The following is a 25,577-nucleotide window of genomic DNA, read 5'->3' as shown; positions in this document are numbered from 1 at the left end:
ATGTGTTGATTTGATAAAAAATTATTTAATTTGAACAAAAACTGTGAACAATGTGGAAACATTGTACGTATTTTATAATAACAGCTCTCATAAATAGTAAAAATAATTAAGCCAAAACATAACATTTCATAGATGGAAGGCACCGATTTACTGTATTCCTGGAAACAATAATAAATCATGAAATTACTCTTTAGCACTTGTAGCAAACACGAAGTATAACACAATATATTTATAGACAAAATAAATATCTCTTTCTTAACTTAATCCACCATTAGCTTAAAAATAACGCTGCACATCCCAAAAATTGGGCTCATAGAAGAAATCTAATTACATAATCTTGCAAAACTGTTGTGTGTAGGAGGTCACTGCCTCCTGCAAATAACAGGCTATTTTAAATGGTTATTCCTAAACAGAGGTGCTTAATCTAAATAAAGTCACTGCAGGCGTTATACGCACATAAGGTCAGAAGTTCTATCAACACGAACTGCTTCATTAGGATGAAACGCAACATTAAATTGTTTAAAGCCAAAAAAGTTTCCTGTATAAAGTTTTAGGGGAACCTGGTTTCATGAGGGCTTAAACAACTAATATTAGATTGTCATTTGCACACCATGCATTTATCATTTGAACTCAAATAATAAACGTATATTCACTTGCATCACTATTACTAGAGACATACAGTTAAGTGGCAAGCAGAGATCTCCTTACATTTTCATATTTTAACACACACCTCCTAGTGTTCGTTATAGCTGAAATAAATAGCTCTATTGAATCCATTATAATCTATAATCGAAAGGAATAATTGAGGTTTAACATATTTTAAAAACTACTTCCAAAGCATCTTTAAAACTGAAACTCAAATTTACTCTATATATTTCCACGTTTCGTTTAAATATTTTTTAGAAGATCTTATGAAAAACGACAGACTTAACATCCACAAAAATATCCGCATAATTTTTGCTGATTGCCAAAATATGTGATGTTTAGTGGAAGTCAGTCGAGACTGACACGCCCTGTAATAGTAGCTTTATATTATAGATACAATGTGAGATCAAAATTACAGTCTGTCCCAAAAGTCAGTACAGGCTGATTTAGTAAGTAACAAACAACATCTGGGGGCTCACTGTGCTTGCAATGCGAAAATTGCTATAAAAAATCATTCGGTATTAGCTTTCATAAGTGTAAACGTAGGGTAACTCTTTAATGTATTGAATTTAAGTCGATCAGGAAAGTTGCAGAATTTACCCAATTGACAATGAAATATGAAGTGTTTCGAACACCTTTCGGCTGCAACGTTTTATTACACAATTGCCTACTTAACTTAACCTACGAAAAACGCAGTCAAAAGATATAGGTACCTCCCTGCAAATTAAATTATACAGGGTGATTCACGCGAGTCTTATTTTAAAAGCTCTAAAGACTCAAATTTAGTACACAGCCATATTAGATCAAGTTTAGCTGACATTACCAAGAGGATGTCACACGCACATTTCTTGTGCAAGTTTTTTAGTCGTTCATCTAGAGAAATTACGGCCGTCAAATTAGTAATTTAGATTCACCTTTGATGGGCGGATGGATGGAAGAAAAATGAAGATTTAAAGATGAACAAGCAGCACTTTCATTTGCAGATAGTGAGGCGGGACATGCACGCAAATGGACTCTAAAATGATCTCTATCGCAGATTCCTGAGGCCGATTTAACCCAACTGTCCTCGACCCAAGAGTCCAACGGTTCCCGTTGGGAAGCACTTGGAAGGAACATTTTTTATTTATTTTCTTTTGCACACAGGGTGCGTTTTGTATAGGATGACAAATATTTACAGTCGTTTAAATAGCGTCAAACGACGCCGTCTACGTTGGGCAAAAAGCACGTAGACGGGTTTTGATTTGTCTCGCTTGTAGAAACACCCAAGCCCGAGATTTTGTTGAATAACTGTCGTGAAAAAAGAAATAATTAAAAAAAAAACACGATGACGTTAGATTTCTAGACTATACTTCTAGGCCGCAGGAATCGGTGGTAGGGCCTTTTACAGGCGATTTAGAGCAACCCTGCATATCCCATTTACTGTTATTTGCAAAAACGACTGAATCTTCAGTTTTCCTTAAATCATCTTCGTTTTGCACAAGTCAGGGATATAGGCGAAGAGGTCAAAGTCAAATAATTTCAAGGCTTTGCAAATAATAAAAAAGGGCTATATCAGTTTTTTACTAAATGGGTTTTAATTCCAACAAACTCAATTGTTTGCGTCTCTTCAATAAACAATAAACGCTTCGGATTTCAACAAATTTCACTGGAAAACATCCTAGACAATTCATCACTTCCATATGAACAGAATCGTCTATTCCGCATGTTTCGTTTATATCAAAAAATAGTTTAAATGCGTAAACGACTAATTAACAATTACGATTAACGAGATACTAAATCATTACTTGTATTGATACAATGTTCAATGACCTTCAATCAAATTAAAATATCATCACATATAAAACGAAGGCAACGTTCTTACACCAATTGAATTAGTATTTTTTATACTTAGTCTACTATACAAAAATAAATATTACTTTATTTGTAATATAGGTACGTACGTATTGTAAAGCATTTTATAAGTGAGTTTTAAATAACTGGAGCAGCAACACTCCTTTATTGGTGAGATGCGACTATTAGCGGAGTTTTTAAATCGTTTTTTGCTCAATGGATCCATCCACGATGTCCTGAGAGGCCATAGGCTAAATTACAGAGCGTGAAGGTACTGATATATACAGGACTTCTATGTTTAAGACTAAACAGTCTAGATATTAAAATAAAATTATGAAATTTTAACTTTGAAGCCTATATACCTGTAACCAAGCTAGTTTTTGGTTACATGAAATGCAGACACTACTGTGACCTTCCCCATACACCATCACCTACGAAATGATCTTTCAGAACACCGAGTATGCGATCGGCATCATCTGAAAGACATTTTCCATGGAAATCAAAAAACTAGTCAATACTTTCAGAGGAACACCAAAATCTCTATGAAAAACTTCGATAGTAAAACCCCAATCACTGTTTTACGCAAGTCGCATCCAGTAATTAATTTATGAAAAGAATTTGTAGATTATACCATAACTTTCATCAGTCCTGCTTGACTATTTGTTCCCACGCTGGATTCTTCTAATGAGTCCAAGTCGAGAGCACTCTCTATCATTGTGGTGTCTTGTAACAGCCTCAATCTGTAAAAGGAAAAACATCTTAAGTATGGTGACGAATATGATGGTGCGGTTTTCCTCTACTTACTCGGGATTAGAAGAGCCCGATCGAATCTCATATCATGCTCTGGAACTTACGAAAAGTCGGTTTGCACCAATGGATATCAATCGTTCTGTCCCCCGTATCTCTTTGTGGCTGAACTTGTCTGATAAGTGAGGTTAGAAATTGTGCGCATGTCCAATAAAACTAGATGTTTATCATATTCTACCAATGCCACTTGTCAAACATTTTATACGGGGGTTAAACGATTAATTTCCACGGCTCACCCACCAAAACTCATCTCCTACTTATCTACTTACTAACCTGCTAGCACTCATTAGATTATTTTCCTTTTCCGACACTGTCAAGTCATTATCCAACTTAAGCTCACCATACTTGACTTTAGTTCTATCACTTGTTCCGTTACTTATAAGATGTTTTTCCCGCAACACTACAGGGTCCAAACACAAATCCTCGGCCAAGTTAACTTTCTGTTCCCTAATGGGGTCTGATTTACTATCCAGGACACTATTGATGTTTTCTGCGTAGCTACGAGATTTACTCAAAGTGTGGTTTAGAGGCACTATATTATTATACACTGGGGAATTGCTCAAACTTGGATGGCTCTTGTAATGATTCATAGAGTCTTCAGGCAGCCTCTGAAGGGCGGGGGCTACTGCTATAGGATGTTCGTTTGATACCAAAAGGCTGACGCTTCCTGCAAACAAAAATGCAAATTAGCGGTTGGAATAAATGCATTAGAAAGTGGATGAAGAACATTGTTAGCAGAGAATATTGCTGCCTGGTTAGGTTGATTTCTGATGAAATTGGTCATAGAAGTTCGGCTACGTCATAAAAACGTTCGGGGTGACAATACCTCATAATGTGAAAGACCTGTGAGTAAGAAACTTCAATACCATGTACCTCAATAATTCAGTGTATGCAGTGTTCCTGCTACTAACCCTAAATAAGGAATCTTCATATTTTAGCCTAGGAAATCTGGTGTTACCAGCTCTGCCCCTTTTACACGGGCCCACAGAGGGTGTCAATATCTATCTGGTATGTTTTAACAATAAAGATACAATTTCTGCCATAATTCATTAATAGAAAACCCCCATTCAACGAAACAGATAATGGCCCCCTTTCTACGTTTCTGTAACATCGAAAGTCTCTCTAACGAAAGGGTCTTCTTAATTTGAAGTACTGTGACGCTATAAAGTGAAATATTAATAAAAAAAATTACATTGGAAGCAGGATAAAATGGGAAAATAAAAATTTTATAAATAATGCAACACACAATAACAATCGCACAAAATCAAATTCAAGCTGATCTTCTGTAGGAAAGGTAAAGCACTTGGAGCCTTAACAAAATTTATGTATAATTTGGCAAAAATTATGTTTATATTTGTGCACTACTGTCCATATTCCATCAACAGGTATTCCCTTAGCAGCGTAACAAATCGAAAAATAATTCAAATAATGGAATTGAGTTCGTCATGACACAAGTTAAATATTTCATATTTATGAAACCGAGGTGACGACCCCTTTTCTAGCACTTTTGCACTAGACTTTTGTTGTAAAAATCGACCATAATATTAGTATCAATAACATCCCAAGTGGACACTCTATACAGGATCTAACATATCATTATGTATATATTTCGGGAGGTGATAGTGCTCTGCAAAATAATAAAAAAATTTAATAGACACACGGTCAAAAAAACATCAATTTGAATATACAGGGGGAATTGCAAGGACAATTAGTCGTGAATTTGTATTCTCACTCTATCCTTTTTTGACACAAAGATTTTGATCGATCAACGAATTTTGTATAGCAGCTGCAAAGAAATACCTAAAGCTGAGAGAATCGAGAAAAAATTAACAGAAACGTAAAGCGAAGCCAATCATGCCGTAACGACAACTTACCAACACCATTCAGCCGGCATACCCATAGAATCAGTGACCATAAAATTCCGCCAACGAAATGCGAAAAAAACAGAACTAGTTTTAAAAACAAATCTAACTGAAAATCATTGTTAAAAGCTAGATTTTGTGTTTACCAGGAAAAAACAACATACCTCTTCGCATAATACCGCTCAATATCCCTTCATTGAAAACGTATTGGATCATGACCAACGGATTAGATTTTAATGGTGCAGTGGCGTCGAAGCTGAGCAAAACATCAAACCTTATTTTAAATTACATTAAAAATTTAAATTAAGCTTCGTTTACATTGATATTGTGCAACAACTCCAAACTCTCTGTGTACATTGTATCTCACGCAAAATATATATATATATATATATTTAATATCCTGTGTAATGAGAGTGAGGAATTTTAAAATTAGCTTAATAGCCCTATTTTTAATGCCTTCGGGTCCGAGAGTAGAACTATGAGAGAGCAAGGTTTGATGTTTTTGCACATGAAAAAGTGGTTTGTCATAAGAAATATTGAGAATGTGTTTTTTTTTCAAAACTTGAGGTGTTGCGATTTTTATGCCTGGTAACAGGCATAGAGAATACCTTGGTTTAATACAGAAACTAAACACTTAATTTTTTTCAACATCCTTAACTTTTTTGCTTCTGTGCAAATTCAATCAAAACATTCATAGGTCCTATATACATCATTGGCAAGCCATGTACCAGTCAGCCGCGTACCACATTTTCCTGCGCATTCACGTCCGATCAGAAGTAAAATGTCGTCGGGCGTAGTCAACAAATAGATGGGCAATTGCAAGTTAAAGACAGACCTTTCGCATCACTACAAAAAGACCCCTCCCACCCCCCGGAAAAATAACACGTCAGAGGCCATGACAAAGAAGGTCAAGAACAAAAAAACAGAATACCAACCATCGACAAAAAGAAAAATCTTCCCCCACCCTGAACTAAAGATATATGTTCCATCCATTTCCGAGTTTTAGAGTGGCTAGGCGTCTGGGTGAATCTCACGGTATCCTACCAACAGAATGTAGCAGGTCCGGGGTCATTTTTCGAAGATTTTCTCGTAATAAAAAAATTTGTTTTTACACATCGTTTTGATCGGCAATTAATTGAACTTTGTAACTGACGCTTGACCTCCAATAAGCATGGCTGAACAACCAAATTACGCTTCCTCAAGTTTCTCTAACTAATCTTACACTTAATTATACACTCTTTTCTGCACAAATTGGTGACTAAATTCGGCCCGCGGAAATCCATCAATTTTAACATTCTGCATCGGACTCCTGTCAAACTTAACATGTTTAACGTTATGATTGCGGAAGTCTTCAGAAGTCACATGCACATTCTCATAGATGCAACTGCTTCGTGGTCTCTGTTGAAACCTTCTCGCCTTTTCTCTAGATTTCACTTGCTCTTTCTTAAAAATTGGCATTTCTTCCGCGTTTGGCATATAACCAAATGTAGAACTGTTATAACGCTTTTCCGGGGGAGTGTATGGCCGAGTAAACTGATCCGTCTGCTCACTTATTTCAGGAGGTGGCGGGGTTCTATGAGACCTGTTATCCACCTGATATACAACCGCTCTTGAGTTATATGGATTGTAGTATTGATCGTATTCGAAATATTCCTCGACGCAATTCTCCATTCTTGTCAAATATGGCAGGCTGTGGCTGTTTTTCACAGCTGAACCATTTCGCACCACGATGGGCCGCTGATACAGGTTATGTAGAGGGATTAAAGGTGATTGCGACGGTATTACTTTCTGGTTGGCACAATGTTTCGTCGGGATAATTTGCTGGGCTAGCAGCAGATGGCGTTTTAGTGGACTGTACATACCTGTTGTTTCAGTTGTTTGCCTGTAGATGCCGCCGGGAAGGTCGGCGCTATTACTTGTACCATTCTGAAATTTAATTATTAAATTAGCTTTGGTTAAAAATCAACTTTCCACATTCTTTTCGTTATTCGCCCAGAAAAAATAATTCTACTACCTAAAACGAATAATAACCTGAAGGTAATCGTAATTATATGCCAAAAAAGCTTAAGTCAAGCTTGAGGCAATAGTTAAGCAAATAATGAAAAGGTCCCACTGCTTGGAAATGCTCATTAATTCATGGTTTAGTAAACTTATCAAAGTCACAGTTATATCTGTTTTGGCTTTTCTTGCAAAATTAGTCCAACGGGACGCTTATTTGTTTGGAAGGCAGCCTTTCCACACGTATTTATTTAGCATTGGTGCTTATGATGGCTTAGATTACTTCTCTAATGTATTTGCTTTCCCCACTTAACCTTTGTTCTAGCTATAAAAGTTTCCAAGATCCTAATATAGAGAAACAAATAAGAGGATGGACTATACATATAGAATTGACTTAACTGAATATTCATTTAAAAATAAATAAATAAATTCACCTACCTGAATCTTAAGCGAATAATTTGCTGCGGCCAGTGGAGAGTCAAAAATTATAGGTTGACTAATTTCTGATCTGTAACTATCGGTCACTACTCCTCTCCTAAAATGTAACAAAATAATTTTTATTGCTCTTACCCATTCGCCTCGTTTATTAGAGGTAAGAGTTGACGCTGTACGCGACTATTCTACAGTTTTATACAATTCGCCGTCGATACAGTGTAAATATAGAATATGCCAAATTCTGTTTTCACTACAGATCAAAAATTGAGAAATTTTGTACTACAATAAGTGTAATTAGAATATTCTGCTTTGAATTTAGGAATATATGATAAGAGTTTTATATAAATCATTAAAAAAGATCCTATAAACACATGTGCATATTTAGTTTTACCTATCGATCAGCGAAGGAGTGACTGGGCCGCATAAAATGTGAAAACAGTTTACACAAACGTTTCCTTCTGAATAAGGATTAAAGCTGTCTTGACCTCGTTTACTGGTAAAGGAACCTTTAATCTGAAAAATACAGATTGAATAAATTGTTTAGTGCAGAGAGAAGTAAATGTCATTGAAAGCTGAATTACAATTCCGCCAAGTTGCAAACCGCCATAAATTATAACTAAATAACAATACACTCACATCTTCATTCGTCGTTTGGTTGCTTGTAGTTAAATATGTATGAAATCCTGCAAGACCCAAGACGCTCCACACGCTGAAGAAACATATTACCGCGACTATTGCACTGGCAGGAGAATCTTTGACTGCCTCAAAAAATTTCCCCTCTTTAGTAACTGAAACACCAAAGGTTAAATATATTCAGCAAGAACAAAACCAGGGAACTTTCAAGACAATGAATAGAAATATCATACAATAGGCATGCTTATTTTGGGCGCAACATACTAATTTTTTCTCAGTTGCTGATATACTTATAAGGAGTATTTATGATTATTCTGTGTAACATTTTTATGATTAACTAATTTGTCAAACAAAGGTCACAAAATTTACATTTATAATAAGGGAAGTTGACTATACTTACTTAATATTAAATGAGCAACCGCACAGGCGAATATGAACACGGCCAAGAAGGCTAACGATATTATAAACATGTAAAAAAATCTGTAATTTCGTCTTCCTACGCAATTCCCCACCTAAAAATAATACCAAAATCAATATGTTATAGGCCTTGGGTGTTTTTCTTTATCTCTAACAAATCTCCTTTTAACACAAATCAGGAAGATATGAGAGAAGTATTAAATAAGTAATTGCCAATTAACTTACCCATGGACAATGGTGATCAAACCTTTCCACACAATTATCACAAATACTACAGTGGGACGCCCGAGGCGGCCTAAATAGTTTACAAGTAAAACAATATTTTAACTTGACGGTTTGACCTTTGACCAAAACTTCTTTTGTCCTTGGTGGTGGTCTGTATGTAGGGCTATTTGCTGAATTAGTCACTTCTAAAACAAATAAGCAAAATGGAATAAAAAAAGTATTTGCATAAGCTAATTTGTCTAAGAAAGATGCTACTTTAATGGGGTCATGATTTACCAGTTACCTAGCCTATTAGCAAAGGTATGAAAAGGTTGTAATTGAAAGAATTCTTACCTATTTGTTTTTCTACATATGCGGCTTCTTCAGATGTGGCCCTTGGAATAATGCCAGGATCCGTCAGACTTGTTCTCAATAGGGAAGACATAGTAAATATAAATAAAATTGCTCCAATTACTGGTATCGCGATAGTTACATTTTCGGCAAGATATTTACAACTAAAATTTGAGCAGACATTAGCGTAGTTAATTAAGTTAATTGGTAGAATATTTATATATTTATATAGCCAGTAAGGAAATACATAGTTTTGTGTAATAAGTGAGATCCTGACATGATGGTGAAAATAGCATATAAACAACGCGAATCAGGACTTACTCAAATATAAAAAAGAGGGAAGAAGTTACTGTGATTAAAAACACAGTCAATAAGAATACTCCTGCATTTGGAGCAGTCATAAATCTGCCACTACAGTAGAACTTGTTTCTTCCTTGAAATATTTCCCATTTCCTTGTTATTCTTTCTCGTGCCATTGTCATAACTAAATCTGGAACAAAGAAGCTCCTTCAATTCTATCACTTAGACAAAGGGTCACAACAAATTCGTTTTTAATTAGTACTTGTATATTAAATTTTACTAAAACCTCAATCTAACCAATGACCTACTATGGCCATATATGAGATACAAGGGAACTCTTTTTAATTCTTTAAAAATTTCTAGCTGGTTAAGTGAATCATCCTGTATTGGTACCTACCCAAACTTTAGTTTTCTCTGATTTACCAGAACCCTTTATGGACACCCCACCACCAATAATGTCACTTTTAATGCTTATAACCTATTATCACCACCTTTATTGCCTTAGAGATTAAATATAGGCATTACTAACAGTTAAAAATTAGGAATGAAGGAAAAATACAATTAAGAATAAAAGAATTGGATAAGCTGTGCTCTATTAAAAAAAACTGTAATATAATCTTTTGCTGTTGAAACCTGTGATCAAGGTATGTCAGGAGGTAGGTAGGTAAACTCAAGGACATCTACATCTAAATCTCACTTAAACTGAAGCTCTAGAAGTCAGAAGTAAGGCTGGTATTGGCCTAAATTCAGAGCCTAGTTAAGTGTTGAAGCTAGACACACTTCAACACTTAACTAGGCCTTGAATAGCAATCTAAGCATACTACCTGTAACTCAGAATATATGTACACAAATTGCTTAAAGTAGGACGGTCCTTCTTCATATAAATCCTTGGTGGAGGTAAATAAATCCTCAGCATCAGGATGTATCAAAAAACTAAACTAGTAAACACAGTTTTTTAACAGTTTAACTCATCACTTTAGGTATAATTTTTGGCACTGCATGGAGTTTCCATTGTAAAAACAGACTTTGGAGAGTTTCAAGAATAGCAACTTATATCATTCTACAATCACAATGCTGGATATACGGTAATTTTAATTAAAATCATGAATCATGACTGATAATACCAACGCATATCAAAATAATTATTTTAATTATTTACTATTTATCAAATTTAGGTCCAGTTGAGTGATGTCATTGAAGGTTGACAGTGACAGTGTCTTATGACTGTCCACTGAGGACAAAGTTGAAGAACTTTTAAAAGTTTTAGATTACCTTATAATATGCTGCGAATATAAATCAATTTTTGTAAAGTTTACTTGCACGATTTAGTTAAAATTTTTCTTATTTCTTTTAATATTTCAATTTTTGGTTACATAGCTTTGTCGAAGTTTAAGCTGCTTCTTAAGCTTTGATCAAGGTCAGGAGCTTGGGAGCACATAGGACTAACATAGACGAACTGTTTACCGAGCGCTCCAAGTGATCGGTGACAAACGAACGTTACCGAGCATTTCAAAAGCTCCGATTACAAAACCGAATTCAGTAATTAGAAAATAGAGCATTCATTATATCTATTTCATAACCTCAAACCACAAGACATTCGCTATTTCTATGGTCTTCGTTCATAATAATAATAGTGAAGAATCTATATAGTCATAAGTTCTTGAAGATGCCCGAATTTGAAGATTTTAATACATCGTTATTTGGGGATTCTAAATTCTACCACAAGCCAGTAAAAGAAATTGAGGTATGTGGATACTAGAAGGGAGGTAATGATAAGAATAGTCTCAAACCTTCAAAGCATACCATAGGCACTTAGACGGAGGACTTTGAATGCTTCGTAGAAATGGTTCCTATTTACTCACGTCCTTTTCAGCTAATCATTCTTTATGTGCAACAAAAGACATTTGTGAAATCCTAAACCCCAAGTATTATACTTCAAAGACAAATAATAAATGAGACACATCAGAGAAACTCAATTTTTGAATATATTAAATGTGATCTAATATATAATTTTGTTTACTTTGAAATTATATAATTTTTAGGAAAAATGGAAGTTAGTTCCTGCATTTCTTAAAATCAAGGGATTGATTAAGCAACATATTGACTCATTTAATTACTTCATCAATGTAGAAATCAAGAAAATTGTAGAAGCAAATAACAGAGTAACATGTGATGCTGATCCTCTGTTTTATATTGAGTAAGTATAACACAGGGTATCTCAAAACTTACTCTCTACTAAATGATTTGGAGTACAACGATAAGTTCATATAAACATATCATCATATAATTTAGTGGCTTGGACTAATACCTCAAAATGTGTCCGTACAAATATATATTTTCTATGACTGTTTGATTTGGTAACACTCTGTGTAACAAAATAATTCTTTTTACAGATACACTAATGTTCATGTTGGAGTTCCTACCATCGATGAAGGTTATAATGTTACTAGTGAAGCAGCACCTCACACATGCCGGCTACGTGACTTGACTTATGCAGCTCCTATATCTGTTGATATTGTGTATACAAAGGAAACACAGAGACTGTCTAGAAAAGGATTGTTAATTGGAAGGTACATATTCTAATTTCTGCTAAAGAATAATAAAGTCATTAGCATTTATTTGCAGAATGCCTATAATGTTGAAGTCTTCAAACTGCACTCTATATAATAAATCAGAATTCGAATTAGCAAAAATGAATGAATGTCCTTTAGATCCTGGCGGATATTTTGTTGTTAAAGGTCAGGAGAAAGTCATTCTCATTCAGGAACAGTTGTCAAAGAATCGGATGTTGGTGGAGGAAGGGAAGTGGGGAGTTCAGTGTCAAGTTACTAGCTCCACTCATGAGAAAAAATCTCGCACAATGGTTTTTGTGAAAGGAAATAAGTATTTTATGGGTCACAACATATTCACAGATGTAAGTTCTTTAATGGCACTCATAGTAATAGAGTTTTACATTAGCACATTGAGTGCAGAAATAATGAATTGAGATTCTTTAGATAGGAATAAAAGTATATTATTTTTCCAATACTGTTACCAATAAAAAACGCGACAAATGGAGTATCCACAGTGACATTCTTTATTAGGCTGTTTCTTTCAGCCAATTCCAGTTTCCATTATATTTAAAGCCATGGACATTCTGAGTGATAAAGAAATTTGTGAATTGATTGGCATTACAGATATACATAAGCTCACTCCGACTTTGGAAGAATGCCATAAACTGAAGATATATACCCAAGAAGCGGCTTTGAAATATTTAGGGAGCAAAATAATAACTAAAAGGTACGAGCAGTACTATGGAAGAGATTATACTACATATAGTCTCTTCCATGAAATGAAAGGGCGACTGTCAGTTAAATGGTAGAGGCTATATTACTTATAGTCTCTTCCGTTTAACTGGCCCTGTTATATGTATATAAGCGGTAACGATTCATGTAAAATTGCGTTTGTTTGAATGTTTGATTTCTACAGATTTGCAGTTTCTGCATCGAAAGTAAAAACACCCACAGACGAAGCAAGAGACTTATTGGCCACTACAATATTGGCTCACGTCCCCGTAATTGAGTATGAGTTTCGACTTAAAGCTGTGTATCTGGGCCTCATGGTAAATATTATTTTTTAAACACCTGTTGCATATGTGTCCGTCTCATCCTATTTGAGAGTTACGTCTTTTGTTGAAAAAAATTCCTTTGATAACTAAGATCCCCTTCTCGGCAAACATGCCCAATCCAATAAGGTCTAGGTCCACTCTTGGCTGTTCACTGTATGCGTTTGTAGGTAAATCGGGTGATACAGGGTCAAAATGATAAAAAGTTTCTAGATGATAGAGATTATTATGGAAACAAACGGATGGAACTGGCAGGGTCTTTGATATCATTATTGTTTGAAGATGCTTTTAAACGTTTTAATTACGAATTGAAATCCACCGCTGAAAAAAACATACCCAAACAAAGAGCCACGCAATTTGACATTGTAAAATATATGAGACCGGACGTGATAACAAACTGTTTAGTTTTTGCTATTTCTACGGTGAGTTATATTAATAGTGTAAGTTTAATAACTCAAACAGTAAACTTATTATGTTTATGTCTAATTTGAACCTTTTGAATATTGTTTTATTAAGATCTTCTGTGTATTTTTTTAAGGGAAATTGGACTATTAAACGTTTCAGAATGGAAAGATTGGGTGTCACGCAAGTATTGTCTAGATTGAGTTATATTTCCGCTTTGGGAATGATGACAAGAGTAAATTCACAATTTGAGTCGACTAGGAAGGTTTCTGGACCACGTAGTTTGCAGCCAAGTCAATGGGGAATGTTGTGTCCCAGCGACACACCGGAAGGAGAGGTAACTCCTAAGTTAGGATTAAAGAAGAAACCATATCCATGAGAGATACACTGCGATATTCATAGCTTCCATAAAGTTTAAGTGGTGGATACACTGGGACTATTTGACTTGTGGTATCTTATGAGCTCCAATAGCATACTTCAGATTGGTTGCTTGAAGTTGTCACCAACTTCCTTAAGTTATAAAATTGCTATACTTGAGATTCACAAAATTAAGTTTTAATGTACCAATCGTATCATGAAATACTTTTTCATTATTGTAGGCTTGTGGCTTAGTAAAGAATTTAGCATTGATGACACACATTACCACAGACATAGACGAGTTTCCGATAACACGGCTAGCAAGAAACGCTGGCGTAGAAGATATTGGGATGGTTGCAAGTATTGCCATTCACTCATCGCTTGCCTTTATTGTTTTTCTGAATGGTAAGTAAATATTATTTGAATTGCTCATTGCGGAATGACCAAATACGGATAGTGCTTCAACATGATTTAATCTCTTGTAAAAAAGCCAAACGGTAACTTGTTTGAGAGAATATTTGGGGTTATACATTTAGCAAATTTCAAGGCACATACTTTCTGCCCTTTATTAGTACAGGGAAACAATATCTCTGTCCCATGACCATCCGAGATTTTTTATAAGTTGGAATAGCATATATTTACCAACAGTTTTAGCGTTTTCAAACTATTTGAACGGATGCCGATAACTAAAATTTTGTATAAGTATTTGATTTCGTAGATAAGATGGAAATTGGGTACATATTCATACATGCATACAGTCAAGTTTGACAGCGTATGCATGTATGAACATGTGAATTATGTTCACTTTTTTTCAGGTAATATCCTCGGTGTGACTACAAACTACAAAAAACTAATAGATGTATTCAGATTAATGCGGCGAAAGGGTAAAATATCAAATTATGTGTCGATTTACGCTAGCTTCCTGCACAAGTGTGTTTACATAAGTTCGGACGGGGGTAGATTGTGTAGGCCTTACATTCTGGTGGAAGCAGGACAACCACTTGTCAGTAGGCACCACATAATGGAATTGGAGAAAGGAATCAGAAATTTTGAAGACTTTTTACATGATGGTAAATATTAAACGACATAATATATTGTACAAACGCTATAAAAATCATGTTCATTACCTATTTTCATACGTTTTTGTGTAGTGGCTCCGTTAACTTATTGACATTAAATTTCATTGTTGCAGGATTGATAGAGTTTCTTGATGTTAACGAAGAAAACGACAGCTTCATTGCATGCTATGAGAAAGATATTACACTACAAACGACACATTTAGAAATAGCTCCATTCACTCTATTAGGTGTGTGTGCTGGACTAGTTCCATATCCGCATCATAATCAGAGTCCGCGGAACACGTATCAATGTGCCATGGGAAAGCAAGCTATGGGTGAGTGTGTTATGAATTAAATTTTGGTTTAGGAAGTCTTGTGCATTGGAAATAATAATTTTGGACGATAAAATCTTATGCATCCTTGTTTTGTTTCAGGATCAATTGGATATAACCAAAGAAACCGTATGGACACTTTACTGTATAACTTAGTTTATCCGCAAATCCCGATGTGCAAAACAAAATCTATTGAACTATCAAATTTTGATAAATTACCTGCAGGCCAAAACGCCACCATAGCCGTGATGAGTTACAGTGGTTATGATATTGAAGATGCGTTAATTTTGAATAAGGTAGGCATCGGTTAGGTAGGAAATAAATTGTCGCCATAGCGTCAATTTCAATGTTTACTAATCTAAGGAGTGTTATACGGCCAACTATTTTGAAAAAAATTTTGCTGTGTATTTTCCCTGTTTCGTCCAAAAACGAATTCAATTTGAGTGCAATATACTACTTTCAATTAAGCGACATTTTAGGCGTCTATTGATAGAGGATTTGGGAGATGCCTAGTCTACAAAAATTCAAAATGCCTCATGAAAAGGTACCAAAACCAAACGGTTGACAGGATTCAGGGGCCCATGATAGACATACAAACCAACCAACCCATGTGGAAACACAAATGTTTAGATGCTGATGGTATTGCTAGTCCCGGTGAATTAATTGAAAATAAGCAGGTAAGAGCGGTTTAAATTAGCCTGTAAAATGGACACCCAAGAATAAAGTGGTTTTATTTGAACTACTAAGAGGCATCTATAATATTCATAATTTCCCCCTTTCTTATAATTTTATTGCTTCTTCCTTAGACACTGGTTAATAAATCCATCCCCTCAGGATCTACATTACCTGGTTCTACTTTACTTGGCACCGCAAGTAATTCTGCAGTTGAATATAAAGACACCCCTCTCTCATATAGAAACGTGGAACCCAGTTATATAGAAAAAGTATTAGTTAGCACTAACGAAGAAGATACTACTTTGATTAAACTGTTATTAAGGCAAACGAGAAGACCTGAAATCGGGGATAAGTTCAGTTCGAGGCACGGACAGAAAGGCGTAGTAGGTAAGTGCCTGGATATCATGCGATTGCGGTTGTGTTTAAAATGATAACCACATGTATACCGCATACAATAATATAAATAAAACTATTAATAATTCTGGATTCTTGTTACGTTCCGAATCATTTTACCATTCATAAATTAATTTATAACCATATTGTCAAATTCAGGTCTAATCGTTGAACAAGAAGATATGCCCTTCAACGAATACGGTATTTGTCCAGATATAATAATGAACCCTCATGGTTATCCCTCTCGAATGACTGTAGGAAAATTATTGGAGCTGCTTTCCGGAAAAGCTGGCACCGTTGAAGGTACTAAATTTGTTTTTTTTTTTAAATAACGCTGACTTTATATTCATTGTTTCAGGGAAATTTCATTACGGAACCGCGTTTGGAGGTTCGAAAGTTGAAGATGTGGGCGATGAATTAGTGAAACATGGCTACAACTATCAAGGGAAGGACGTGTTTTATTCTGGTATCGACGGACAGATGTTGGAGGCCTACATATATTCCGGACCAGTATATTATCAAAAGTTGAAACACATGGTACAGGATAAAATCCACGGAAGGTAAGTTCTGGGTGTTATTTAAACTCGTGGTGAGTCGCAGTCGTATTTCTGAAAATAATTTACAAATATTTTCATTTTGTCCTTAGAGCTCGAGGTCCACGAGCAGTGTTAACTAGACAGCCCACTGAAGGTAGGAGCCGAGATGGGGGCCTACGGTTAGGCGAAATGGAAAGAGATTGTCTAATCGGATATGGAGCCAGGTACTACAGACTAACATTGATAGAATGATAATAAATTCTCATTAGTGCACATAACATTTTCTATTAATTTTTAATTTCTTTCAGCATGATGTTGGTCGAGCGATTAATGGTCTCAAGCGATCAATGTGAAGTCGATGTGTGCAACCAATGCGGGCGTCTAGGATATTGCGGATGGTGCAACAGTTGCAAGAGCTCGGCGCAAGTTTCATCAATCACAATGCCATATGCCTGCAAATTGTTGCTGACTGAATTGCAGGCGATGAATATTACTGCGCGTCTGACTCTAAGTCATTAATGTACATAGTTTTTGGTTAGTTTGGTTGATTTTTTAAGTGGACTTATCATGAAGAACGATCATTAAGAAAGCCTCAAATGAGACGGTAAATGTTTCACAGTAAGTGGGTTAAGCCATGTGCTGTCAAACATCTAACATGAACAATAGATGTTAGATGAATTTATCCAAGACGTGCTTCTGATATTTCAGCACCTACTTAAAGTTTTTTTTGTGGTAACAATAATAAATGTCCAATAAAAATGTTGTTTTTTTAAATTTTGTTTTTTTTTCCCACCCCCTAGATATACAAGGTGTTTAAAACGGGGCAATATTTAAGGAGGTCATTTCTTAGGTCATTTTAGGAAAAAAAGCTCCTATAAACATAGGTTCGGAAATGTATTGTTTCCAAGATACAGGGTGCTTAAAAAATTTTTTCCAACAACTTTTTTTTTTAATAATAGTTTTGTAACGAAGAAAGTTTTAAAAAATCATCAAAACAAAATATTCTTAGGGAATAAAGGACCGAACCCTTGAACTTTTTATCTCGTAAACGAAGCGACATACGATGAAAATTCAAAAGACAAAAAAGTTGTATTTTTAGTTGTTTCATTTAAAAAAAATGTCAAAACAAAATTAAACTCAGTGGCGCACATTCCTTTGTCAATAAATTTAATGCCATTGGACTTAATCATTTTAGTCTAGTTAGGGCCAAATCATCCCCTTATTACTACAAAGCTACCGAATAAAAAAAAATCGGTCGAAAGATATTTGAATTATTTTTCAAAAACCGTTATTTAAAAAAAAAATACACCCTGTATCTTGGAAATAGTATATTTCTAGACCTATATTTATAGAAACTTTTTCATAAAATGACCTGATAAATTATCCCCTTATATATTGCCATGTCTTCTTTTAATACCCGGAGTACCATACATATATATATATATATATATATATATATATATATATATATGTATATGTAGTTCTCAGTTTCAGAATTTAATTGTGGGGGCACTAAACAATCTCGAATTTTCAGTGATGGCAATCACCAACGGTAAGATATTTTTTAATGATTATAATGAGATGTAGTTGATTTTTTTTATTTGGATGGTCCCGTGTGAGGGCCACAGATCATAGCACTCATGAACTAAAACTGCTGACACCGTCTGAAAACTCATTAAATTCAAATAAAACCACTTTCCCCAATTTCAACCGACACATTTATTGCCTTTAACCATACTGGTTTATGCGTAATTTCCGTTCGTTAGCATAAATCTTTGAATGGAATTCCCACAATTGTCTCATACAGTCAACAAGCGTTGGGTCTTCCCCAACCATCCTCATGCAGTTTGACCGTGAGGATGGGGGAACTCCTGAAGTCGACATCTTAAATGGTAGTCGGTTTAATTAATGGACCGCTTGGCAAAGATAAGGTCTTTGACCGTTAGGTTGACTGCTTTCCAATTTCATGCCGCCTAACGATTCTTGGCTGACCCCATCGGGTAAATTTGATGACGCACATATGTTGATTTTTTCCGCAGTTGCCGGGAAAACTAGGCAGCTTTATTGATGATTAACCGTAAATTCTGAAAATTTGAAAAAAATGTAGTTCTGCAGGGCGAATTCTCGTTTAAACGATAAACGCGTAAATTATCAGACAAAAACTGTCGCACATTAACAGCAATTTTCCGGAAAACGTGTTGGCAATTTACTCCAATTTTCCTAGAAGATTATTGTTGATTTTCGCCTGAATTTACATTTTACCAAGAGATCGGCGTAGGTACGACACAGAAAGGCTTCACTAATCAGCGCCCACAAGGACGGTAAAACCGGTACGTATGGAGCGGCAATGACCAGTTGCAGATCATCGTTTAGTTATTCATCAGACAGCGTTTATTCTGCAACGAAAGTTTGCCAACAAACAATATATTTGTGTTAATGCACAGTATTCTAATTATAGAACATTCAGCTTTTAGAAGTTTTTATCGCGTTTAATATATCTTAATACAGTGCAAAATCGCGAGTCTTGTACCATATATAAAGAGAAACTGCCGTATTTACACCAGTTTAGTTAGTTAAGTTTAAACGTGCGTGCAATTCGTGAATTCGGTGTTTAGTTATGAATGCAAATTCGTCGGCATCGAGTTCTGGTGACAAAGCGATATTGTTGAGAAGGGAAGCAGACAATAACTCATCAATTACCGGGAGCTACTCCAATAATTCCGCAGATATAAGGTGAGATTCCACGATGTTCATCTTATTTACACGAAGCACCCACTAACCATTGGCCCCCATTGAATAGAACCATCGGTTGTGTGACTCTTGGGGTTTCTGCTTAATCACGCGCCCCCCTTCAACCACATATGAATGGGGGCGATATTATTTTTAGCAACGAATGTCACACAGTCGCGCAACTGTTGCCTTAATGCGATCATTAAATTTCGACAATAGGCCCTACTGCCCCATCATGTGGCTATAGATTATTATCCGAAATGTCACTGTATTGGTATTTATAATTAGGCGAAATACCCCAAACACCCATATGCTGCGAACACCTCCAAATAACATTAACAGAAGCCGAAGTCCGTCTCCTTCGAAGCCGCTCTTGTCTGGAACGGATAGTCAGGGGGCCCCTCTGGCGCGAATTGAGACGGACGAAGAAGTCGACGATAGAGAAGTCGTGAATCGTCCTTATCCTGGCGTGGATGATGGGTTTTTTAGCAACGGTGATAATGAAGGTAATGCACGTGTCAAAATAATTCCGGTGAAATGTGTCTCGGAAAGATTTGTAAAAGTGAATTTTATGTAACTTCTATGCGACTTCTAAGTGATTTTTAGGTAATTTAATTCATTATTCGTGTGTGTTAAAATCAAAGTTGCAAGTAAAGTCAAACTTACCGTGCAGTAGTCAAAATCTGCTTAGTCGCACTGCCCAGTTTTAGTTTTAACTTTATTTTAGAAAAACCAAATGAATCTGGGAATCCCGAAGTTGAGTTTGTGCCGACTAGACCAAAAGATCCAGAAGATGTAGAACCGCACGTTCCCAGCATAACCCCTAGGTAATTCTATCTATATTTGATGCATTTTGGAATGTAGGCAAGTGCGTGATCGTAGGGCTAACGCATCGATTTCGCATAATAATCACATTCCGTTATCTGTCTATACTAATTTGATGAGCAAATTAATGTCAAAGTGTCAGCTAACCATCCACTTTTTTATATCATGTGATATCCGTATCATGCGAAGTGCGCATCGTGTGATATCCATATCACGTGCAGTGCACATCATGCGATATCCGTATCATGTGGAGTGCGCATCGTGTGATATCCATATCATGTGCAGTGCACATCATGCGATATCCGTATCGTGTGGAGTGCGCATCGTGTGATATCCTTATTATGTGGGGTGCGCACCATGCAGTGCTTAGATGTGGCCTCAATGTCCAGCTACATTTAAATATATTCGAAATTCTTTTGATGTAAACAGGGCAGGCGCAGATGCGGGTGGTGTCCAACCAGATGAGCCGCAGCCTCCGGCAGAAGTTCCAAAACCGCCTTCTCACCGTCCCGAATTTCCTCAAAGCCCTGGTTTCCGCCCGTGGGGCTACGATTTGGAGTTTGGATCTTCTCCAAGTAAAATTAATTGTACATTTAACACTTCTCGTATTTCTAAGTCGCAAAATGAATTCTAGCGACTGAATCAATTCCTGATTTGAACGTCTATCAACATAAGAAGACTCTGGCACAGGGCATGATGGATTTAGCGTTATTTTCCGCCAATGCGAATCAACTGAGATACGTCCTGGAGACCTTTCGAAATCATCCGTATTATTATCCGAGTTTGGTATTAATTTCCATTAGTTTGTTTTTGCAAGTAAGTACCAGTTTCTGCGATTTATAATAGAAAATTTGGAATTGAGCAATTTTAATGGGACTTTTGTCTTTTTGTAGGTCGCCGTTGGCATTGGCCTAATTTGGAACGCGACGTACAACATCAAGGACGAAAAGTCGCTCTGCGTGGCCAACAAAGTCAACAATGCCACCACCATTTGCGTGTTTTTAGTCACTATTATTAACGTATTTATTTCAGCATTTGGCGTGGCGCCTGCGCCATCATAGTACCTCACTGGCGCCTGCGCCATCGTATTATTTTACTCTCGACTTTTTTTTTATATAAGCTTCAACTCTTATTGGTACGGAGACCTATCTCAACACGACGTTATGTAAATTGCTTTTTTGGGCCAAAAGCGAACGGATGTGATATATTTTATACTCATATTTATAAGGATGTAATTACCCACCGGCTTTTTGGTAATATAATCGTTATTTGATACGAATTTAGTGATTGAATATACCCAGGCCCTCGCGGCAAGTAGATCCAAACGTCATGCGTCAGCTCGTCCAAACGCTACGTCATATTTTGACCTCATATAGGTGTTATGTTCGCCTAACAGCATGCGCCGTAAGCACGTGGGATTGTCGTCAATTTTCACTTACGCTACGGTAGCATATTCGTTAATATTTCTTTAACCAATGAGTGTATTAATGGAGGCGATTGGTAATCCCAACGAAATAATAACTTCCCTTTGTAGTCAAAGAATATTCTTCAGCTAGCTGCAGGTATTGTTCAAGGATCCTACGAACGTCAATGTGCCAACTAAAATGAAAAATTCAATAGTTGCCGCACCACGTAGGACCACCCCGTGTACGCGAGTGTGTTATAGTTGACTAGTGTGCTAGTAAGTGACAGTAAGTGTTTTAGTAAGTAAAAGTAAGTGCTTTAGTAAGTGATAGTAAGTGTTTTAGTAAGTAAAAGTAAGTGCTTTAGTAAGTGTTTTAGTAAGTAACAATATGTACAGTAAGTGTGTTAGTGAATATGAAACCTCATTCGCCACATGTATAATACGTGGTTCGGGAGGTTTGGTCAGTTACCGTTAACTATAACTTGTCTAGTAAGTCGTCCTGAAAGCTCGCTTGACAAAACATACAGGGAACTTGTTCATGCAAAAACTCTTTTAAATTGCGACAATAGAACGTCCAAACGATAATAATTGATAATGTATTCGTGTTTCAAATTCAAAAGATAGCGTTGTTTATTACTTTGAAATTGTGTAAAGACGAACCTTTAGGAGAGCATCGATAAGATAGTATTATTGTTCATTACTCAGGCTAACGCGTATCTTGGATAAGAAGGAGCAGATCCCCATGAACAGTACTACAATGGAACTGGCTAAGAGGGCCTGTAGTTTATTCTTTAGAAATACTAACAAATGCAATGGGGTAATAAATGGGGCTCAAAGAAGGCATGTGTCGCAGTATTACCCCATCGACGAGCATGTATTCGGATTGACACAAGAGCAAATTCAGGCAAGTACCACCCTGTAATACCATGATATTCATTAGGCACTTTTTGCTTTTCTGTAATTGGAAATGTCGCAGTCACAACCCATGTTTTTCCCCATTGACGCGGGGGGTGCTTCGTACCTCGTACAGTGTGTCCGGGGTCAGAACTGCTTTTGCACATTTTTATTTCTTCCTCAGCATAGTTGGCGAGGTAATTAAAAATTATTGACACCTCATTGATGCAACTTTTCCTCTTTTACAACTCAGCGATGGCATGTTTGAAATCCGACGTTTCGTTTCTCGACGACCATCATCAACTTTGTCTATTCTACGGGCGCCATGTTGGATTTAAATATTTCGAAATTCGGATTTCTTTAATGATCACAGTGATGTGTGAGATGTTAAGGTTGACTATTGCGGTTTGATGGAAATATCCTGCAGGCAACCATCAAGGTAAAGTTGATGATGGTCACGGCGAATCGAAACGTCGAGCTTCAAATATGACAACTTCACCTCGTGACAGGGGAAAAGTTGAAATGTCTGTCATCTTAGGGAATCTCGCCAAATAAATGGATTTCCGACGACTGACACATGCGTTGGCCGGCACCTTCACCAGATTTTTCTACATTAGATTATTATTCGAGGATTTTTGATATTTGTACAAGAGAGAATTGCAATTATTAGTTGGAACATGATCAAATTTTCAGCTTAGAGAAACCATCTTTAATTTTGCTCAAAAGGAATTGGCGCCATTGGCGTACGAAATAGACAAGAAAAACAACTTCGACAACTTAAGAAGTTTTTGGCGGAAACTTGGGGATCTCGGAGCGTTAGGTAAAGTAATTGGCGGCGGCATTGCGTAGGGCAAGTGCCGTTCTCCTGTTTCCTTTTCTTCACAGCTTCAGAATTGATTAATTTCGAATTTTAAATGAGCCACTCAGTAGTATTAATTAAATAAACATAAAAGTTAAATAAATATAAAAATAAAATAAATAATTGTATTTTATTACCAAATTTTGCAGGTATTACAGCACAAAGTGAATATGGTGGATCGGATGGTAGCTATTTAGATCAAGTGATTATTGTGGAAGAACTCTCCAGGGCATGTCCAGCCATAGCTTTGTCCTATTTGGCGCATTCAAATTTGTGCCTCGGACAACTACACAGAAATTGCAGCAGGGCGCAGGGACTGAAGTATTTACCAAAGGTAGTTTTTCATCAATGTTACAATTTTCTATATTTATATTGCTTATATTTATATTATTTATATTTATATCGCTTATAATTACAATTATAGCTGTGTTCAGGAGAGCACATTGGCGCCCTAGCAATGTCTGAGCCAAATTCTGGATCCGACGTTGTATCACTCCGATTGAAGGCCGAGAAGAAGGGAGACTATTATGTGTTAAACGGCACTAAATTTTGGATTACCAATGGACCTGATGCCGATGTTTTAGTGGTAACTAATTTTATACCATCACACAAAAAGTAGAACTTTCCTCTCTCATTTAGTATAGGAAAACAGCTCTTTTGGTCCCTAGGGAGAAAATAATTGTTCTTTGAAAAAATTGTTTTCCTGCCTCAATTGAGAAAGGAAAACTCCATTTTCTAAAAAAACAAGCAACTTCTACTTCCTAGGAAAAAAAACTTTTTGTCCCTAGGGAAGAAAGAATTTTCTTTCCTTCATAAAAAGATAAAATAATTTTTTTTGACAAATACATTATTGGAAGAAAGTGCACTTTACTCTCTCGAATGCCGCCTGGTCAAATCATTTGCGAGAGGAAAAGCAGCGCTTACCTGCCTTGTTGTGCACATACCTATTTAGGTGTATGCCAGGACTGACCCAAACGCAAAACCTAAACACGGCATCACAACCTTTATAATCCAAAAGGACTTCGAAGGGTTCAGAAGTGGAGTTAAGCTCGACAAATTAGGGATGAGGGGTTCGAATACGGGAGAACTTATTTTTGAAGACTGTAAAGTCCCCAAGGAGAACATCCTTGGGGCGGAAAATAAAGGTTGGATTTCGATTTATGTGGACCAACGGCCTTGCTATTAAAACGATATTTCAGGGGTCTATGTGCTAATGAGTGGATTAGATCTGGAAAGATTGATCTTGGCAGCAAGTTCCGTAGGAATACTGCAGGCTTGCTGCGATGTAACTTTTTCGTATGCGCATGTGCGTAAACAGTTTAACAAAAGAATTGGGGAGTTTCAGTTAATTCAGGTAAATATACTGGGTGTTCAACTACTTAATAAATTTCCACACGTTCAATTTCCAGGGTAAAATAGCCGACATGCACGTGTCTCTTTCTGCTTGCCGCAGTTACCTGTACAGTGTTGCCAGAGCGTGTGATAATGGGAGAGTGAACAGCAAGGACTGCGCAGGTGTATTCCTGTTTTGTTCCGAGAAGGCCACACAGATGGCTCTGGATGCTATCCAAATATTAGGTAACACTCTATTCAACGCATCTATGAATTAAATGTGCAATTTTCCTCAAAAACGAGTTAACAGAGCAAGTGTCTTTATTGCAGGAGGCAACGGGTATATCAACGATTACCCTGCTGGCAGGTTGTTGCGGGACGCTAAACTTTTAGATATAGGAGGGGGAACCACTGAGATTCGGAGGTTGCTGATAGGGCGGCAGATCAACAAAGAATATTCATAAAGTTACATGCTGAGTCGACATTATTGTTCTTTTTTATACCTTCAGCCTTTTTTTACATCTTACTTTAGCAATATTCGAGCTTTGCGGTTGTCGCGGGTATATGTAGACGAAATACAGAAAACATGAAAAACGTTGATTCAGTCAATTTTCAAATTTTAAACAGCGATATCTCGGGAACACGCGTCGCAACTGTCTTAACAATAGATCAAATTAATCGTCTCGAGGCGCT

The 25,577-nt window shown here is 36.4% G+C and overlaps 4 protein-coding genes across 7 annotated transcripts; 3 read left to right on the top strand and 1 right to left on the bottom strand.

Moving 5' to 3' along the window:
• Positions 1-5: 5 nt before the first annotated feature.
• app (Palmitoyltransferase app) lies at positions 6-10,870 on the bottom strand. Of its 4 annotated transcripts, XM_066303084.1 has the most exons (11): positions 10,307-10,686; positions 9,504-9,672; positions 9,186-9,346; positions 8,853-9,037; positions 8,611-8,722; positions 8,214-8,365; positions 7,969-8,090; positions 7,581-7,677; positions 7,007-7,070; positions 3,556-3,949; positions 6-3,215 (listed from the first exon to the last, which is right to left on the bottom strand). In XM_066303084.1, exons 2-11 carry the CDS (start codon positions 9,662-9,664, stop codon positions 3,101-3,103), a joined length of 1,563 nt encoding a protein of 520 aa, XP_066159181.1. In that variant the 5' UTR covers positions 9,665-9,672; positions 10,307-10,686; the 3' UTR covers positions 6-3,100. The 4 variants fall into 4 exon arrangements, with proteins under 4 accessions (XP_066159181.1, XP_066159180.1, XP_066159179.1 ...); XM_066303083.1 differs by lacking the exons at positions 6-3,215; positions 3,556-3,949; positions 10,307-10,686 and adding an exon at positions 10,755-10,870 and having other exon boundaries at positions 5,162-7,070; XM_066303082.1 differs by lacking the exons at positions 6-3,215; positions 3,556-3,949 and having other exon boundaries at positions 5,162-7,070; positions 9,880-10,698.
• A 37-nt stretch (positions 10,871-10,907) lies between these two features.
• Positions 10,908-17,613, top strand: RpIII128 (RNA polymerase III subunit RpIII128). Its single transcript, XM_066303066.1, has 18 exons — positions 10,908-11,226; positions 11,525-11,679; positions 11,876-12,052; positions 12,108-12,396; positions 12,580-12,761; positions 12,951-13,083; positions 13,257-13,508; positions 13,625-13,825; positions 14,088-14,250; positions 14,661-14,915; positions 15,038-15,238; positions 15,338-15,531; positions 15,715-15,912; positions 16,042-16,297; positions 16,463-16,606; positions 16,662-16,863; positions 16,950-17,063; positions 17,148-17,613. Exons 1-18 carry the CDS (start codon positions 11,149-11,151, stop codon positions 17,356-17,358), a joined length of 3,405 nt encoding a protein of 1,134 aa, XP_066159163.1. The 5' UTR covers positions 10,908-11,148; the 3' UTR covers positions 17,359-17,613.
• A 1,618-nt stretch (positions 17,614-19,231) lies between these two features.
• Positions 19,232-21,673, top strand: LOC136350919 (ninjurin-A-like). Its single transcript, XM_066303101.1, has 6 exons — positions 19,232-19,572; positions 19,858-20,075; positions 20,297-20,396; positions 20,824-20,969; positions 21,029-21,210; positions 21,288-21,673. Exons 1-6 carry the CDS (start codon positions 19,457-19,459, stop codon positions 21,453-21,455), a joined length of 930 nt encoding a protein of 309 aa, XP_066159198.1. The 5' UTR covers positions 19,232-19,456; the 3' UTR covers positions 21,456-21,673.
• A 753-nt stretch (positions 21,674-22,426) lies between these two features.
• Positions 22,427-25,482, top strand: LOC136350912 (isovaleryl-CoA dehydrogenase, mitochondrial). Its single transcript, XM_066303085.1, has 8 exons — positions 22,427-22,703; positions 23,387-23,513; positions 23,702-23,886; positions 23,977-24,138; positions 24,505-24,697; positions 24,752-24,906; positions 24,962-25,130; positions 25,215-25,482. The coding sequence occupies exons 1-8, from the start codon at positions 22,542-22,544 to the stop codon at positions 25,346-25,348; spliced, it is 1,287 nt and encodes a 428-aa protein (XP_066159182.1). The 5' UTR covers positions 22,427-22,541; the 3' UTR covers positions 25,349-25,482.
• Positions 25,483-25,577: the final 95 nt, after the last annotated feature.

Source organism: Euwallacea fornicatus, chromosome 4 (assembly GCF_040115645.1).
Source record: "Euwallacea fornicatus isolate EFF26 chromosome 4, ASM4011564v1, whole genome shotgun sequence".
Taxonomy (NCBI): domain Eukaryota; kingdom Metazoa; phylum Arthropoda; class Insecta; order Coleoptera; family Curculionidae; genus Euwallacea; species Euwallacea fornicatus.
This window is presented reverse-complemented; position numbering and strand designations above follow the sequence as displayed.